The sequence below is a fragment of the Morone saxatilis genome, unplaced genomic scaffold, assembly GCF_004916995.1.
Source record: "Morone saxatilis isolate NCDOM2014 unplaced genomic scaffold, NCSU_SB_2.0 Contig14, whole genome shotgun sequence".
NCBI lineage: Eukaryota > Metazoa > Chordata > Actinopteri > Moronidae > Morone > Morone saxatilis.
Window position 1 is genome coordinate 17,292,460 of NW_023339696.1, and position 17,800 is coordinate 17,310,259.

A 17,800-nucleotide genomic window follows, 5' to 3' on the forward strand; every position below is an offset into this window, starting at 1 on the left:
AAAATGGCATAGTTACAATCATGACCAATCAGGTAAGTATTCACTTCTGTAGTTATTTTGTACATAAAAATAATTCACCTAAAATGCATAACAGACAATAATGTACTCATTGGTAAAGTAAATATACAGTATTTAGCAGGTGAAGATGCTGTAATTGTGAACATGAAAATTGGCTAATGGGTAACAGGACATTAATTTATTTTAAAACATATGCACGTCAGTTTCAATGAAAAGAAAGAAAAGGAAGTCAGTCAGAAAGTTGTCTGATGTGTCCACTGGAAAAAAGCTTTTAGTGTTTTTTAATTAAAATCTGCTGCTGAATTTTTTTTTTTCAGCTTTGCTTTACATAGTGGATACACGGTAATGTTTTAATTCAGAGAGTACATTAGTGCTTAATTATACATACTGCTGATATTACAGAAGATACTTCACTTTAGCACAATTATGTCATAAATATAAGATGATTATCAAATCTATTACATTATTCTATAGCAGTTACTATGGGTCATTTCATTTTTTGGGTTAATTTGCATAAATACATTGTTCATGCAAGTACGGAGCATAATTACTAAATATTTGGGTTTTTTAACATTTATACATACTAGTCATCATTTCTTGGAACCCACCACAGATAATTACCATTTTGTAAAAAAAAAATTATGAAGAAAATACTTTGCCATCAATATTGCTCCAAATTTGCACTTAAGGGTAAAAAAGCCAAAGAAAGATGAAAGCAGGAGAAAGGGGGCTGAGTTAGTTGAGCAGTGGAAAAAATCAATTTGTTTTTCAGCTTCCATGGTTTCTTTATTTAGTCCTTTATTGAGCTTAAATTGTCTTCTTATTGACTGATGGGAGACAATGTGTCGACATGTCCCCACGGAGAGTGTCAAAGGTGTCAAACTCTTTCAGCATACTCGCTGAATGCACAAGCTATAAGCAATAACTAAGATCCAATTTTTGCACAGTTCAGAATGCCTTCAGCTTGATTTCTCCCATATTAAATCACCCTGTGCTTTGAGGATAAATGACTTCTCTCAGAGGCTCGTGGGAAGCCAGCATGACAACTAACATTTGACTGATGGCTTAAGAGCAGCTGGTATTTCCAGCCCACAGAAATAAGCCCGATAACACAGAGAATAAAGGTGGCACTGCCATTTAGACTGTATGTGTTCACTCCTGTGTGGAATTGTTTTATTAATCTGAGGCTTCGTGATGTGGACTGTGAAAAGAGGGTCACTGCAGAGCTTCCAGGGTTGAAGTCTATTTCTAAAAAAAAAAACATTATCTTCCTTATGGGTCCACTGGGAGAGCTGGATGCTCAGCTGCAGTCATGAGACACACTGTCATGCAACAGTAGGAGAGTATTACTGGTAGCAACACAAGGGCATCACCTTGTTGCCCTGTGACTGTGACTAGCAAGTGTGAATTTCTCTTTTGTAGTCAGCGTAGTCTGAAGGAAGAAGAAGGTTCATAAATCACGGGCAAGTGACAAATCGATCCTACGCCTTGGCACGCTCACAGTGTGTATTTCTCATTTTGTGTTGTGAATCTTCTGTTTTTTTTATGCGGGTCAATACAGACACGGAGCCATTACACAGAAAGAATTTGACAGACGAACGTATTGACAACTTACACTGAACCATTCGGAGTGAAGTAACATCACCGCAGTGGCTCAATTCTAGTCATTAAAAAGAACATGATTGAAATGAGATGGTACATGATAGCACCCTCTGGGGAAACTAAGGTGAGTGTAATATCATTCCATAAATGTTCCACTTGAGGTTTTCTCATTATCTTGCATTAACCTCTGCAGTCAACACGCCCGTGTGGAAGTAGCAGATCATTTCCTCTGCCTAAACGTCTCTGACCTTGTCTGACTGTCATTGTTTTCACTACCACTCCCATTATGGTTTATAGGAAAGTCAATGTAAATGTTTTGATGGACACAGACTGCAAAACTAATAAATGTTCCACTGACTCCTTAGAACAATTTCTTTTTCTTTTTTGGTGTCAGTTCAGTGTTTAAAAAATGCTAGTGAATCACTGATTTGACAATATGTGTATCATGAATATTTCACTTTTGTTTGTTCCATGTTTGAATTTTGTTAGCATCAAAAGTCATAGCATAAGCTGACGGCAGTTTATTGCACGACAGCTGACGAATTTGCCTGCTTCCTGATCTCAGTTTTTGTTCGGTTTGAGTTTTAATCTTGAATGAATCGATTCGTATCAGTGATTTCCTTTCAAGGGGGATAAAAGCCTACATTTTAAATACAATTCTAACACTTGCTTGTCCTTGAAAAAACTGTAAGTCCTTTCATATGACAAAAAGTGTTAACATAAACATAGAACAAAGCTTCTGAAGCTTTCAAGTGCATTCATCCAACAAAGGAGCGAGTGCTAGATGTCATCAAACCTGTATCCCTCCTGCCCAAAGAAACAGGAGTGTGTGTGTGTGTGTGTACAGATAGTGATTCATTTTTTGAAGGATTATATGTATCAAAAAGGACACTCATTGGCATGTTATTTATGATATACACTTAATAATAGAAATCCCTTGTCATAAAGACTACCTTTGTCCATGTTTATTTGTTTGTTTGCTGCATGGTAGTGGAAAGAATATTTGAACACTGCTCTCTATTTTGTTCAATTTTGAAGTTTTGTGTCTAACTTGTCTATCTAGGGCCATTCTTGTTTATATCAGTAAATTGTCATGATATCAGTACCTGTAGCTCATTGTTATTCACTTACAGTGAATACTTGCAATTATAGAATTAATAAGTAAAGAAATCAATGTGTATTTTCCATGTCTCCTACGGGCCCTCATACACCATCAGGCTATACAACAAACATGTTTATTACTGAGTTAAGATGCAACAAATTGTCAAATCAATGCACTAATTTAAAGATAGCTGAAACCACGGATTAGTTACATTGAAGTGCAGAGATGCTGAGGTTACTGAACTGTATACATGTGGATATTTCCCTGAAAACGAACATCCACCCTGTTTTACTGGGATATCAGAGACATCTACTGGCCATGAAACATACTGCAATGTAAATTAACTGAACACCAGTGATTGGGGTTGGGTTGAACTTTTTAAACTTGATATTTTCTGTTTTTTTTCTGTCATTAGACTTGGAACGTTTATTGCCTGTCACATTTGAGAAGGTTACAAGTCACAGTGACAATTCACCAAATCAGTCCTTGTCAGGTGACATCTCTGAGGGATGTGCTTTTGTGATGCTTAAAGTACCCAATAATTTCCAGGATTAAATAAAAGATTTGCTGTATTTACTTCATTCATTTTAGCACAATCAAAAACTCTGGTTAGGCACAGAAAAAAATCTTTTAATTTGTTTACAAAACATGCAAACAAATATCAAGTGAATACATTTTATGGATATTAATACATAAAAGCTTGATATTCTCAAAACAGCTGCATGTATGATACATAGTGTTGAGAGACTCTGGCACAAACACATGGATATTCAAGAAAATATCAACAAATGTCCCATTTTCAATTAAACAAACATTAAAAGCTGCTCATATTTTGACTTGTGTAGCATCCTGAAAAAGTTCAATGGTGGTCTAATGAGTAATTTAGGATTTGTTTTTACAGTTTAGTAATAAAAATAATATACCAGCTTCAACTTCAGCAGTAACCATAACTGATTATATGACGACATTGTTGTTTTGCTACAACATTTCACTTTATAGAGTGCTTTATGTCTTTCATGCGTCGCAACCAGAAAAAAAAGTAGCACCTGAGCCTGCAGAAACTTCCTTTCATTTGAACATCTCATACTTAAATTTCTAAAGCCTGTACAGAAGGCAATGTGTGTAAGGAATGTCAATCATTCATTCTACAACATCCAACAGTGAATCTCAGCAGAGAACATATATATAGTGTAACAAACCTCCAGCTCAACAAGCAGCACAGTAACTGTACATCATCAATTATGTATCAATAGATTCCCTTCACCCATCATATCTTCTACAACATGTGAAATTCAGCATTTGTGTGATGCAATAATTAGGTAACACGAGTGACTGCTGCTCTTCCTGATTCAGTCTGTGTAAATAAAATAGTAGCCAGTGTACATGTGTGCTGAATCCTAATTTATCCATACAGTGAGCGCCATGAGTCTGATATCTTAAAACTCTAAGTATAAACTGAGATCAAAATGTTGATTGTCAGTAGTTCAAGAACAACATTATAGGTCCAAACAAGACTTCTGATGATGAACAGCGGTATTTGTAAAAGAACATGGATCATTAGTTTGACCATAATCTGACCTAATAAAATAGGAATAACAAATAAAAGCACCTTGCATTCTTTAATTTCTTAGCTGATATGGCAAAAGATCAGCATTTTCACTCAGTTATAATTAAAGTAGTAAATATTTCACCAAACCTATCCGATGCTATACCAATACCAACAATACTCACTGTATATAAATATCAATACAATCATCCTGCCTTTTCTCTCATCATCAATTCACCACATTCTCCAAATCAACTCTTACTACCTCCATCCTTCATAATATCAAAATAGTATTTTTTTTTTTGCAAAACTAAGTTCCCTTTAACACATAATTTATCCCTTTATCCTCCCCCCTTAAACATCAGTGTCTGGCCATTCAGCTGTCTGTAGACCCACTGCCCTTATTCTTATTGCGGCTGAGAGGGAAAGTGGACTTGCTCTGTGGCTGGGTCATTTTGCTGGCCAGGTAGACAAAGGGTTCAATCAGTGTGCGCCGGTCAACCACCGACACCTCCCACAAACGCACCTTCTCATTCTTCGCCCAGTTCTGGGCCATGTTAGAGTCAACTCTCCTCTCGTCCTGCTTGTCCAGCTTGTTACCCAGTACTACAATGGTCACCTGTGGATAACGATCAACAGGTTAGCCCCTCATCAGTTTTGGAAACAACATTCAAATGAATCATTTATAGATCTCATTCCAATACGTACAGCATTGGACATTTTTTGGTCCACTCTAACTGACCCAAAGCTCAAAATAAACTTTCCCAAGCATATAAATGGTTCAGTCCTCACCTCTTTCTTGTCTCTTTGGCGGTCAATGTCCTTCTTGAGGACCTCCATCCGCTTAAATGACTCCTTACTGTCAATGCTGTAGACAAGTACAAAGCCATCTGCAAAAGTGTAGTAATGTCGAGGAAACTCCATCCCATCCCTGAGTCCACGTGTGTCGTAGAAACGCACCTGTTCTCGTGTGCCACGGTCAGTTTCTATGGAGCCAATATAGATATCCTCCAGGGTCTCCATGGGCTCTGAACCTGACAGTGGGTAAACAAAGACAGGCCCATATAGTGTCAAATACTGCACACGTATTAACACAATTGCTTGTAATTTATAGACTGCATCTGAGCACTTTTAAATGTCCTTAGGTGACAGTTTAATAAATGGCCAAACACTTTATATGATAGGGTGACATATAAACACATAAAAGTCTTAGTCTGGAGTTACAAATTGCAGTCAAATTTGCAGCTTTCATGTCAGTAATGGTTAAGTAAGCACTGATTACCATTCAGTCCCAAGTAATCTTTATAAACTCGAATTTACGATGTTTTTTTTATTATTCTGGGGTCTTCACAAGCTCTGTCACCGAGTGTGTAGCAAGTTCTGGCTGCTGACTGAGCGGAGCAGCATTTTGTTGTTGCAGGAGCCTAATAGGAAATACTTTACAAATTACTGTAACTTAATTGTTAGGCTTATAACTTCATTTCTTAAACCTGATGAATAACATCAGTTGCAAAAAAAAAACCCACACATGCTGTATGAAAATAAATTTAATGTGCAATGCTCTCTAGTTTTCGCCTTCAAGAGCAAGCCGACTATGTCCTGCAATTTACTTATACTGTAATAAAAGAACATTTTGCTTGTTCAATTATTCTCAAATAAGTAGTAATGCAAGTGTTATTAAATAACATTTTAAATGTACATCATCTATCAGGAAGAATGAATTGCTAACAAACTAAACACTTTAAATGTGTAATTACAACAATTACACAGAGAACAACCAACTTGTAACACATTCTTGACAATCCAATGGAACTCATTAACAGAAAACATGGAAAATAGTTTAATTATACATATAAAAAGGTATACCTGCAACATGATTGGCATACAGTAGTTGTTCCAATACAGCTGTTTTACCAACAGCAGCCTGGCCACACACAACCACTTTACAGCTTTTTCCCATGACTCACACCCAGCGCAGACGATCTGTTTGTCGGGAAAAAGATACACAGACGGAAAACTGTTGAATCAAAACACTTTATTAAAGTTACAATGTCAGCGCACAGTGTGGCAATTATACCACACCTGCGTTTTAGGTGTGTAGCAACGTTGTCACAAGTGTATTCTGTTATAAAACAATACCCAACTCGCAACGAATACATAGCAACATCGCGAACATAAATACGTATCTTTATCGTGCTGATATATTACGGTAACATGAGCTAAGTTAACTCAGTACGTTTCTGCAGTCTGTGAAATTAAGAACTAACGATAGCTTAGCATTAGCCTTTGGCGAGATAGCTACGATTTCGCAAAAAAAAAAAAAAGGTATCTAATGTAATCTGAAACAGACTAAAACTCCAAAAAATAAACACACATGCTGTTATTCGCTATCTGTTTGTGGATGTGTATTATTAACGTTAAGTTCGTATTTTTTTATTTTTTTTTTTTACTTACGCTTCTTCTTACCTAACGGACCACTTCCTGTTTACAGTGTACGTCACCGCTGCAGTAATGTGGCCCCGCCCCTCTCCACTGACGGCAAAATGGCGACGGAGAACTGTGATGCTGTGAACATGGACCCTGACATGGAGCTGCTGAGTGACGAAGAATTAGAGAGGTAATACGGGTTCGTGCATTGTTGTCAGCGGGTGAAATATATCTGTAACGACGCCCAACACTGACATTTGCGCTCAACAGTTATTGCCATGTTCATTTTCGCGTCGCAATAGGAAAGCCAAGGAGCTACCGCTAACTGTGTAGCCTGGTCGTCCTCCACTCAGCTGGCTCCTGTGGTGGATTTCTAGGTTTTTTTTTTTTTTTTTGTTTTTTACAGTCAGCCACACCGTAAATGCACATACAGACCTCGTTAAAAGTTGATTTTTATAGATTAAAGTTACTGCTTTCACATTAGCGCGATGTCAAGCTGGCGAACTAGTTAATGACACCGTTCACTCGATGTGTGGTCGTGATGTAAAACATGAAAGACTTCCAAAAAAAGTAATGGCAGTGGCCCACGGCATGGTGTCATATGTTCCTGGCTCTGCCCCCTCTCTGCCTCACAAAATAGCTTCGTGTTTGATTGGAGTAGACACTTTCTGCCTTGCTGCTTTGGCTCTTTCTATGTTTAGCTAACTCAGGCCAGTGAGCTCTCTGTTGCACTCTTGTCATTCACAATCCTGGACATGCTCTCTTTACACATGGTTATGAATGTGGTGCTCTGAATTAAGGGGCCTTAATGCGGGCTTAATATTTATTTTTGCAGACGATAATTTCAACATCTAGAAGTTTAGTACGCTGTCAATCAAACCCAGCCAGTTGACCACCACATACCTGCGTGCTCCTCCCAGAAATACACTGATCTGAGTATTTGCCTTTAACCCTTTTTTTCTGTCTTACTGCCCATTTTTACACAGGGAAGCGGAGGGCTTCAAAGAGCAAGGCAATGCCTTTTATATCAAGAAGGATTATGCAGAAGCATTCAATTATTACACCAAGGCCATAGGTAATTATCCCTTAATAATAATTTGGGTCATGTTAGTCGATGGGATGATGTTGATTTTGTGTTTGGGTAAGAAATACAAACTCTGATGAATTCTGTCTGTCCTTCATACAATAGCAACTTCATCACTTGTTTTTTATACAGACATGTGTCCGAAGAATGCAAGTTACTATGGAAACCGGGCAGCCACGCTAATGATGTTGTGTCGATACAGAGAGGCTTTAGAGGATTCCCAGCAAGCAGTGCGACTAGATAACTCCTTCATGAAGGCAGGTTGTGGGAAACAAGCCGTTCCATTTTATCAAAGGGAAAATATACTCTCGTAATGTTTAACATTAAGTATTTTCTGTTCTGAGAGTTATTTTGTTTTGCGGCACACGCTTTCCATTTACCTTCCTCTTCTACTAATGCTTTGATGAATGATTTTCCATTTTATATATTGCTGTGGACAAGAAGGGGTATGAACATGTTCAGTTTAGCAGTAATGTGTGAAGATGGCATGAGTAACATTTGTTGTAGAAGAAGTAGAAGAAATAGTAGAAAATGTACTTGGAATATAGTTTTATATAGCCCATAGAAGTTACTTTCACACCATCAATTAGTTATATGCCAAACATTTCAGAGCTTTGTATCTGTTCAGCTTTTATGCATCTATACATTTTTGTTTATGGTGATATGTGGCTCCTCAATACATACACTATAGAACATCCCTGTATGTATGTATGTATTTAATTAGCTATTAGCCATTGCTGCATGATTACTAGCGTTATGATTTTGCAGAAAGGATAAAAAGCTGTGTCACATCACAAAGAAGTAAGCTAGAGCTAGCCACGGTTTAGTTTTTAGTGCTCAGTGCCCAACGTATTTCCACAAGGTTGCGAATTGATCACTTAAGTTTGTAAACTGTGACTCCTAAACCTACAGGGCCATCTGCGAGAGGGCAAGTGCCACCTGTGTCTTGGCAATGCTATGGCTGCCAGCCGCTGTTTCCAAAGGGTTCTGGAGCTAGAGTCTGACAACAGTCAAGCCCAGCAGGAGGTGAGTTGGCCTCAGTTCGGCAGAACATTATCTGACAACTTGACAACAACAACATGATTATCCACTATCAGATAAGCTTTGGCCAAGCTAGTGCAAATAAAGCGAAAACGTCTGATACTGAGCGGTTTAAGAGGAGATCAACTACTGTTACTGTTAATTCTCAATGAGAAAGCCAAGAGCCATGTTTTAGGTTATTCACAGAAGTACTGCTGCTTGCATTGACCTGGTTTTATAAGCACTACATATGGCACAGTAGAGAAGCCAGTGGTAGCTGCAAAGCAGTTATTTGACTACTCGAGGTCTTTCATATTGTCACTAAATACCACAAATTCCTTTGTCAGCTGAAGAATGCAGAATCCATCCTTGAATATGAGAGAATGGCAGAGATTGGATTTGAGAAGAGAGACTTCAGGATGGTAAGCCAAACAGTGGTCACAATCCTACTTAGTTTTGTCAGTTGTGTGGTATGTCACCAGTTACAGACATGTCAAAAAACACAGAACACAAGTGTGCTGTGTTTGTCTCTAGGTTGTTTTTTGCATGGACCGTGCCTTGGAGTCTGCCCCAGCCTGTCACAGATTCAAGATACTGAAGGCAGAGTGCTTAGCTCTGCTGGGGCGCTACCCTGAGGCTCAGTCTGTTGCCAGGTAGGACAACATGTTTCAAAAGATACTTTGGTTCTCTTATTTATTGGACATTATTGTCACAATGAGTGCAAGATTCAAGCAGATTAAGACACTGAGTTGTTCATGTGCTATACCAGTCAAGTCAATACAGCTCTAATTATGAGTCAGCCAGATACAACAGATGAGTAATCCTATATCCCAGAGCTCTGTAGAGAAGGGAAACCATGATATATAACATTGAATGTAGTAATAATAAAGGTACAGACACATCTATAAAGCCAGAATAAATTCTTAAAGGTCAGGCTCTGACTGCATCGGGCTTACTGTGATTTCTTGGGCTGACTCATCTTTAGTTAATACAAGTATGCCAGGTTACTGAAATCCATGGGCTTTAACACCTGATGCTTTTAAATATATATAAGTTTAAACTTAAACTCACAATTACAGCTCTGTAAAAATGGCACGTCCCTAAAATTGATGATCCCACCTTGTTAATTGATGAAGATTCTCTGGGGAGTGCCTCTGGGAACTGTGTGGAGCTTGCTCTGTTTTCATAGAGATGGGGAAAGTCATACTCACAATTTAAAGCTAGAAAAACTTTGGCTGGTGCTCTCCTTCCATTATGGATATGTCTTCCCACATTTATGATCATTCAATACAACCACTGCATTCTTACACACTGTCTCATCTCTGCTGGGAAGTATAGATTCCATAGATGATGACACAAAATCCTATATTTTAGATGTAATTTGTCTAGTTTCTTTTCTGTTTATTAATGCATTAGTGTTCATTATTTGCTTCCATTCAGTGATATTCTGCGAATGGACTCCACTAATGCAGATGCACTGTACGTGCGTGGTCTTTGTCTGTATTATGAAGACTGCATTGACAAGGCTGTCCAGTTCTTTGTCCAGGCCCTGCGTATGGCTCCTGACCATGACAAGGCTCGGCTGGCTTGCAGAGTGAGTAATTCAGTAGATAAGAGATAGAGTTTTATAAGTCAATTAAAGTACATTGGTTGTGTTTTACTCTTAAAGCGAATGTTAACTAAAAACATATAAGACCGTGGTGTTTTCTCATCCGTTTGATTGACTTTATTGTTAACGTATCCCAGAGTAGCATTTAAGGTTGTCCTGTGTGTTGTCTCCCCAGAATGCCAAAGCACTAAAAGCCAAGAAGGAGGAGGGGAACAAGGCGTTCAAGGAGGGAAACTTTGAGGCAGCCTATGAGCTCTACTCTGAGGCACTAACAATAGACCCCAACAACATCAAGACTAATGCCAAGCTGTACTGTAATAGGGCCACGGTTGGATCTAAGGTGAGCAACATGCACACGAGAGATACCACTGGTTGCATCAACATTTGACATGTTGTGTTCAGTGGTTAACTAACACGAACCTTAGCCTCTTTGGTGGCTATTTGCTAAAAGTCACTGAGGGCTAATGTGTCGCTCCCAGAGTGTTCAAGCACCCCAGCTTTTTTTAGCTTTGTAAATATTGCAAATGAGAAAAACTACAAAAAAGGAAAGAGGAAAGGGAACAGTGACTTGTGTCTGGAAAGAAAGGACAGCAGAGGAACACAATAAAACTAAAACTAAACTCCAAAATTCTACATGATACCTGACCTAATAAATCTAAAACTGCTTGTTGCAGCATACATTGATATAATGACAGACACGTCATCATCCATGCATTACACTCACACACCCCCTCATTTATAGGGCTTTTCCATTGGCACTTTTGGCCGTGCCTAGTCAAACTGTGCTGCACTGATTTGCATTTCCATTACCAGTTTAAACGCGCCACGCTGTGCCTGAGATGAACCACCTCCAGGCGGGTTGCGGTGGCACCTTGCAGACCATAGCCAATCTGTAACTCTCAAAACAAGTCTAGATACTGTAGGGAAGGTGATTGTTTGCTTTAGAACGTAACCACTGTGAAACAATCAGAATATAACATATTTATTTGATTCACTGCTTTGTCCTCACTAACGTCGGCCCCTCTCTTCATTCAATCTTGAACTCTCTCGACCATTGCTGCTTTCTCTGCCTGTAAAAACGCACCTTCAAGCAGGAAGCCCTATTGTAATTGAAATGCAAATCCCTGTCGTGCCGGGTTGGTGCGCCAAGTCAAGCCAAGCCAGCATGTGTATGGAAAAAGGCCTATTAGTTATTCATGCATTATACAGACAATTGCAAAGTTCTTATTCTGTCGCTCTGACAGTATAAAGTTTTTTGGTATCTTTGCCATGTAAAAAGAAGTAGGCCACTACTGTTCTCTCTCTGTTTCTGCTTCGCATGGTCACACTTTTATCTTTTTCTTTGAAAGCTGAAGAAACTAGAACAGGCCATTGAAGACTGCACGAAGGCCATTAAACTGGATGAGACCTACATCAAGGCCTATTTACGGAGAGCACAGTGGTATGTCCAGGTTTTCTAACTTGGTTGTTAACAGAGACAGTAAGTTATAATGTTTTTTGCTTGGACAAACAAGACCGCATCATCATCATTGTCTGAGCTCATATTTAATTGTTCAAACTGGCTAACTGCATACTCTGTTACAGCTACATGGACACAGAGCAGTATGAAGAGGCAGTGCGAGACTATGAGAAGGTTTACCAGACAGAAAAGACTAAAGGTGAGAAACGGACTCCTCTATGGTGGCTCAGCTGACACAGCTTGTAGCACAGATATTTCTGCTTAATTGTTTTTTGTTTTTTTTTAATTCTCTAGAACACAAGCACCTCCTAAAAACTGCCCAGCTGGAGTTGAAGAAAAGCAAGCGGAAAGATTACTACAAAGTGCTTGGGGTGGACAAAAAAGCCACAGAAGAGGAGATCAAGAAAGCTTACCGCAAACGGGCGCTTTTACATCACCCAGGTGCTTAACTGAATGCAACAGTTCTACCTAACACAGGCGGTATACAGGTGTGCCTCGGCCCAACTGACTTTTGTGCTTTCGTGGTGTTTCTTTCCCTACAGACCGTCACAGCGGAGCTAGTCCTGAGGTGCAAAAGGAAGAGGAGAAGAAGTTCAAGGAGGTGGGCGAGGCTTTCAGCGTGCTTTCAGACGCAAAGAAGAAGTCTCGTTACGACAGCGGTCAGGATCTGGAGGACGACGGCATGAACATGGGAGGTCAGCACTTGGTCAAGACTCGGGGTGGGAGGTCTCAGGGGTGAACGGATTAAAGCACAAGTCATGTCTGAGCTGTTTTTATTAAGAGAACCTGATGTTGTTGATTCTTTTTGTCTCCACCAGATTTTGATGCCAACAACATTTTCAAGGCATTCTTTGGTGGCCCAGGAGGTTTTAGTTTTGAAGGTATTTTATGTACTGTATGTAACAAAAAAACAAAAAAGAGAGAACTAGAATGCCATTTACATTTCGAGAATCAACAGTTATTGACTCGTTTCTTTCTTTCTTTCAGCATCTGGACCAGGAAATTTCTTCTTCCAGTTTGGTTAACTGGAGGATTCTTCTACCTAAACAGTTACTACATCAGGACTTTTCAACAATGTCAACCCCCTGACCCACCACCCATATTTAATGACTGACTGATTGCAAGTCAGGTTTTTGTCTATGCCATTGACTGAATGAATGCAACCCAAAAAACATGCAACAAACAATTTAAAGCCCGTAAAGCAAGGACACCAAGACGTCTCAGACTGAGTTGATAGTGTTACTGGTTTTGGATTTGGTTTTCTTCTTCTCAAGAATGAAACAAACTTTAGAGTCAGTAATGGCTAGCAACCCTTTGTCCAAATATTCTCTCAATTTTTGAGATAAGAGAGATTGTGCAGCTATTGTATCAGAGCTTTTAGGGATCCATGCTGGAAGTGACATCCTGGGGAAACTCTAGAGATGCAACTGAGCATTGAGCAAGCTATTATCCGGCTCCTCTCAACTTACTGCTGAGCAGGTATTCTCTGCATGAAAGTTAACAACTTGCTTAATGATTTCTGAAGAAAATCATTAAGCAAGCAGCACCTCCCCCCTTTTGAAGAATCTGTCAGACAGACAGTTGGCTGCTACGAATTCGCACTGAAAACTGCCTCCTTGTCATAAGCCAATAGAAGCACTTGAGCATTTTTTTAAATTTCACAACAGCTGGAGCGTAGACCTACACGTACAGTACAGTTGAAGCACACTAGAAAGATGGCAGTGGAGACAGCTGTGCTGGCTTTGTTGCCAGCAAAGTCCTCCTCCCTCTTGTTGTCACAAGTTTTATGTTTGATGTTGCCATTCACAGATTGCTGCATTGTACATTTTACTGGAATGTAAAGTGTTGATTTGTGATGATAGTTGATTATTTTTTCCATTTTTTTATTTTGATATGTATATTTATTGTAAATTTGCTGTCTGATAGAACCACCGGTGTAAGATGAGGACACTTTTCTGTTATGTAAAAGTTTAAAAGGGGCACAGATTATGAGCAACCCTTTTGTCACAAATTCAGGAAGTTAATTGTTTTGCTTGGTCTGCATGAAGTTTTTGCGCAGAAATAGATTATGCTCTGTGTGTTTTTTGACTGTGATGCAAACTGTTTAATTTTACTCAATGCAACAGATAGGAATAAAAATAGAACAAACATGACATGTAATAGGTGTTTGCCATTGTCTAAGAAAGTGAGGCACTGTGTGAGGATGGAAAACTGGTAGTGTTCAGTTACTTCCTGTAAGTGTGGCTCTCTTCGTGCAACTTCATGAAGAAAAGAAAAGCGTCCTCATCTTTGCTCTAATCGTTTTTGCCCTTATGGTGAAACCATCCTCTCTTTATCCTTGAAACGTACCAGCCATGTCAATAAAGTTGGCCTCCTCTGGGTTTGTGTTTTTCTTTTGTTTTAGTGGCATAGTGTTATAGTTAATAATTCTATCAATATTAACACTATTTGACACTAGGGTTTTTAATATATATTATCATATTATATATAAAAATATGTATATAACTAAATTAAATTGAATTCAGTTGTACTAAGCAGTGCGGGCAGAAGATGGCGCTGTTTCCCGCTCGGTTTGTTAGTGTGGTTGCTAGGATACCAGTTGACTGGAGATGCTAATGTGTTTACATAATTAAGGTGTCTGCAAGTGCTGTTTTTACCAAAAAAGTTTGCCTAAAAATGTCCGACATGGACGGAGACCAAGACGGCCAGAAGCCAAAGGGCGTATTCTCCACTTTAATGGCCGATGGGGATTGGCTGTACCTTAAAGGAGAGTATAAAAAGGCTATAGACAGCTACACAACAGTAAGTTTTACCTTGGCAAGGCAAGCTCAACTATGGCGATAAGATTTTGGTATTGCAATACATTATCCAAGGTTGTCAGTGCAACGTTTAAAGGCAATGACTCGCTCTTTGTTTCAGGCACTGACTGTAAAGCCTGACGACAAGACCTGCTTTGTCGGCCGGTCCAAATGTCACCTGAAGTTGGGTCAATCTGAAGACGCTTTAAAAGATGCAGAGTCTTCTCTCAAAGGAGACAATACATTTTTCGAGGTAAACAGAAATGTTGGTGTCATTAAATAAAAACAAATGGCAGTCTTCTTTATATTAAATGGCAGCCCTCGAGTCAGAAACAGGTGCAAACATGGGATAATGTATGAGATGTGTTTATTTTTCAGGGGTTGTACCAGAAGGCGGAGGCATTGTACTACATGGGAGAATTTGAATTTGCACTGGTGTTTTACCACAGAGGACAAAAGTTACGTCCACAAATACAGGAGTTCAGACTGGGTATCCAAAAAGCACAAGAGGCCATAGAAAACTCTGTTGGCAGTAAGTAATTCAGTGCTATATTGTTATTTACACTAAACTGTAGTCACAGCGTAGGGAAATCTTCACACCTATGATCTAAACCATTTGTACTTCTCTGGCATCTTCTAGGCCCTCCCTCTGTAAAACTGGAGATTAAAGGAGACCTGTCATTTCTCCAGAAAGATGAAGAGGTGAGTCTTTGTTTAGCTCCTCTTTAATAACCCAGGAAACCTTGCAGGTAGAGCTGTTTTAAGAATAATTCTTCACTTTTCTAACCAGTGGCTTACCATTGTTTGTTTGTAAAGTTTAAACCTTGCCTCCCATACGATGTCTGACAATATTATGTTTCTGAATGACCGACTGCTAAAGAGAGCGCAGCCGATTACTGCTATTCAGCATCTGACAACGGAGAAGAAAAAGCTGACCCAGAAGACCCCTAAGAATGAGAAGACAACCAAACAGCTGCTGGGAGAGTTTTACAGTGACAAGATATATCTGGAAAACCTGCTGAAAGATGATGGTATGATCTTATGTCACTTAAGAGATAATGTATGTTTTTATTTTACTTACTGTTCATGTCCACAACTCACTATGCTTTTGTTTCTCAGCATCTTCGCTGGCAGATTTAGAATAACTGAATATTAACTATTCATTTATCCTCCAGTCCTTGCTTTTCAATATTTAAACCCACCTACAATCACATTTTTCATCTTTAATGGACTAATATTTGACTGTTACAAAATGATCTTCAGACTTGGTAAAAAGTAAGACAAAGGGTGGGGAGCGACTGCAGGACGTCATTCAGACATGCCTCACGTACCTTGACACTTGCACCGAGTTCTGGAGCCAGGAGAAACCTATTTGTGCACGGGAAAGGGAGCGTAAGCTCATGGAGCAAAAATGTAGCAAGCCCGGTCGTAGTGCACCCTCTGAACCCGCTCAGTTTCTGCTGAAGAGCCTGGACGACATAGATGAAGGTAAGGCAGCCTTCTGAGTGAACATGTAGCTTGGTGCTTTCCTTTATAGCCCACAAAATGCTTACTGTTTGTTTTTCTGTCATAGAGTTGACATCTGGAAATGCAGAGGGTAGTCTGAAGAAGGCGGAAGAAGTCATGAAGATAGTGCAGAGATGGTCGGAGAAAGATGTGCCTAATAAAAAAGAGGTTTTGGGCAGCCTGCACAGTTGTATTGGAAATGCCTTGATTGACCTGGGAGACATGGACAAAGCATTAGACCATCATCGGAAAGACTTGGAGTTGGCTAAACAGTGGTGAGAATTACAGAAATTACACAATAGGAGTGAATGTGTTTCACAAAAATGGATCAAATGTTGAGTAATCTTTCTTATCAACAGCAAACTCTCAGATGCAATGTCCAGAGCTCTGGACAACATTGGGAGGGTTTATGCCCAAATTGGACAGTTCTCACAGGCCATTGAGTTGTAAGTAAATAATAAATAACAGCTGCACTGTGATATATGATATTACGTCTTTTGCAAAACAAGTTATTTTGATGGTAATTTCGTATAGTCAGACCTCTTTTAGCGAGCATTGTTTTACATTGAGGTGTGACTATTGAAGATTACTCTATTAATGATTGGTTACTTCATTTTCTTTTCTCTGTATGTTTTCGACATCAGCTGGGAGAAGAAGATTCCTTTGGTCCGCGGTGGTCTGGAGAAGACCTGGCTGTTTCATGAGATTGGTTGGTGTTACCTGGAGCTAAGTCGCCACGAAGAAGCCCGAGATTATGGCGTCCGTTCGGTTGATGCAGCTGACGAAATTGCTGATGAGAAATGGCAGATAAATGCCAATGTTTTGGTGGCACAATCAGAATGTAATTATGTTTTTTACTTAATTATAAGAAATGTTGTAATAGTGTATGTTTACATGTCTGCTTGTTTGCTGTTGATGTAGTACAAACTAAAGATCTCTCTGTCAATTCCTTTCTGTTTTCTCTCAGTGAAACTTGGAAACTTTGAATCTTGTGTCTCCCACTTTGAGAGAGCATTGACCCAGGCCAAACTGCAAGAGGACGACGCTGCAGTGAATGCCATTCAGCAGGTTGTTGTCATATGCTTCCCTTCGCCTTCTTTTTAGTTCCATTCAAAAACATTGACATTGGATTGGATTATTGACATTTATCTTTCTGCTTTTAGGCTCTTGATGAAGCAAAGCAACACCTGCCACAGTAAGGATGTCCTGCTGACCTACAAAAGACCACAATCATCGAATGAAAGTGGAACAAAATGAATACCAATAAAAGTCTTCTCTCTCAAATGTGCAACTTAGACATTTCAGTTTTTATGAATGAATGCAGAAATGCATGCATGCATAGTTTGGTATAGAGGATCAGTATTTAGATTTTTTGATGTGTGAGATGATGTGATATTGCGTATATGCACATTTCTTTCAGAATAAATATATTATTACAATGGCTGATAAACACAACCCAGTATTTACTCAGAGGTCTTGTGCACCAACTTTCTTGAGTACTAACTCTCAGTCCAGAATGCAACACAAACCTACACCGGGCACTGGATCTCAGAGTGGTTCTTTATAAGAGTTACAGACAGGAGTGAATAGTGCAAACAAGCATACTGTTTCCTGACAACTTAAAAATAC

The 17,800-nt window shown here is 39.2% G+C and overlaps 3 protein-coding genes across 4 annotated transcripts; 2 read left to right on the forward strand and 1 right to left on the reverse strand.

Annotated features, from left to right (window-relative positions):
• Positions 1 to 3,331: 3,331 nt before the first annotated feature.
• Positions 3,332 to 7,220, reverse strand: nkiras2 (NFKB inhibitor interacting Ras-like 2). 2 transcript variants are annotated; one of them, XM_035654586.1, is made up of 4 exons: positions 6,735 to 7,220; positions 6,135 to 6,251; positions 5,061 to 5,302; positions 3,332 to 4,887 (listed from the first exon to the last, which is right to left on the reverse strand). In XM_035654586.1, exons 2-4 carry the CDS (start codon positions 6,226 to 6,228, stop codon positions 4,645 to 4,647), a joined length of 579 nt encoding a protein of 192 aa, XP_035510479.1. In that variant the 5' UTR covers positions 6,229 to 6,251; positions 6,735 to 7,220; the 3' UTR covers positions 3,332 to 4,644. The 2 variants fall into 2 exon arrangements, with proteins under 2 accessions (XP_035510479.1, XP_035510478.1); XM_035654585.1 differs by having other exon boundaries at positions 6,723 to 7,219.
• On the forward strand, positions 6,752 to 14,248 carry dnajc7 (DnaJ (Hsp40) homolog, subfamily C, member 7). Its single transcript, XM_035654584.1, has 14 exons — positions 6,752 to 6,885; positions 7,682 to 7,770; positions 7,912 to 8,036; positions 8,692 to 8,805; positions 9,147 to 9,221; positions 9,334 to 9,452; positions 10,240 to 10,393; positions 10,584 to 10,748; positions 11,758 to 11,849; positions 11,993 to 12,066; positions 12,162 to 12,308; positions 12,410 to 12,562; positions 12,686 to 12,748; positions 12,855 to 14,248. Exons 1-14 carry the CDS (start codon positions 6,812 to 6,814, stop codon positions 12,890 to 12,892), a joined length of 1,482 nt encoding a protein of 493 aa, XP_035510477.1. The 5' UTR covers positions 6,752 to 6,811; the 3' UTR covers positions 12,893 to 14,248.
• Positions 14,249 to 14,483: 235 nt separating this feature from the next.
• ttc25 (tetratricopeptide repeat domain 25) lies at positions 14,484 to 17,451 on the forward strand. The gene is made up of 11 exons (XM_035655384.1): positions 14,484 to 14,669; positions 14,787 to 14,918; positions 15,044 to 15,197; positions 15,306 to 15,367; positions 15,546 to 15,696; positions 15,929 to 16,153; positions 16,239 to 16,446; positions 16,531 to 16,617; positions 16,816 to 17,012; positions 17,139 to 17,239; positions 17,335 to 17,451. The coding sequence occupies exons 1-11, from the start codon at positions 14,544 to 14,546 to the stop codon at positions 17,368 to 17,370; spliced, it is 1,479 nt and encodes a 492-aa protein (XP_035511277.1). The 5' UTR covers positions 14,484 to 14,543; the 3' UTR covers positions 17,371 to 17,451.
• The last annotated feature ends 349 nt before the right edge of the window (positions 17,452 to 17,800 follow it).

Excerpts from the sequence above, each read along its gene's own strand:
- nkiras2 (XM_035654586.1), bottom strand. The coding sequence starts at position 6,228 with ATGGGAAAAAGCTGTAAAGTGGTTGTGTGTGGCCAGGCTGCTGTTGGT. Across the intron at positions 5,303-6,134 it reads GTATGCCAATCATGTTGCAG|GTTCAGAGCCCATGGAGACC; the intron begins GTATACCTTTTT and ends ACCCACTGTCAG. Across the intron at positions 4,888-5,060 it reads GCCAAAGAGACAAGAAAGAG|GTGACCATTGTAGTACTGGG; the intron begins GTGAGGACTGAA and ends CGTTATCCACAG.
- dnajc7 (XM_035654584.1), top strand. The coding sequence starts at position 6,812 with ATGGCGACGGAGAACTGTGATGCTGTGAACATGGACCCTGACATGGAG. Across the intron at positions 9,222-9,333 it reads AGAAGAGAGACTTCAGGATG|GTTGTTTTTTGCATGGACCG; the intron begins GTAAGCCAAACA and ends GTTTGTCTCTAG. Across the intron at positions 9,453-10,239 it reads GAGGCTCAGTCTGTTGCCAG|TGATATTCTGCGAATGGACT; the intron begins GTAGGACAACAT and ends GCTTCCATTCAG.
- ttc25 (XM_035655384.1), top strand. The coding sequence starts at position 14,544 with ATGTCCGACATGGACGGAGACCAAGACGGCCAGAAGCCAAAGGGCGTA. Across the intron at positions 15,697-15,928 it reads AAACCTGCTGAAAGATGATG|ACTTGGTAAAAAGTAAGACA; the intron begins GTATGATCTTAT and ends AATGATCTTCAG. Across the intron at positions 16,447-16,530 it reads TTGGAGTTGGCTAAACAGTG|CAAACTCTCAGATGCAATGT; the intron begins GTGAGAATTACA and ends TCTTATCAACAG.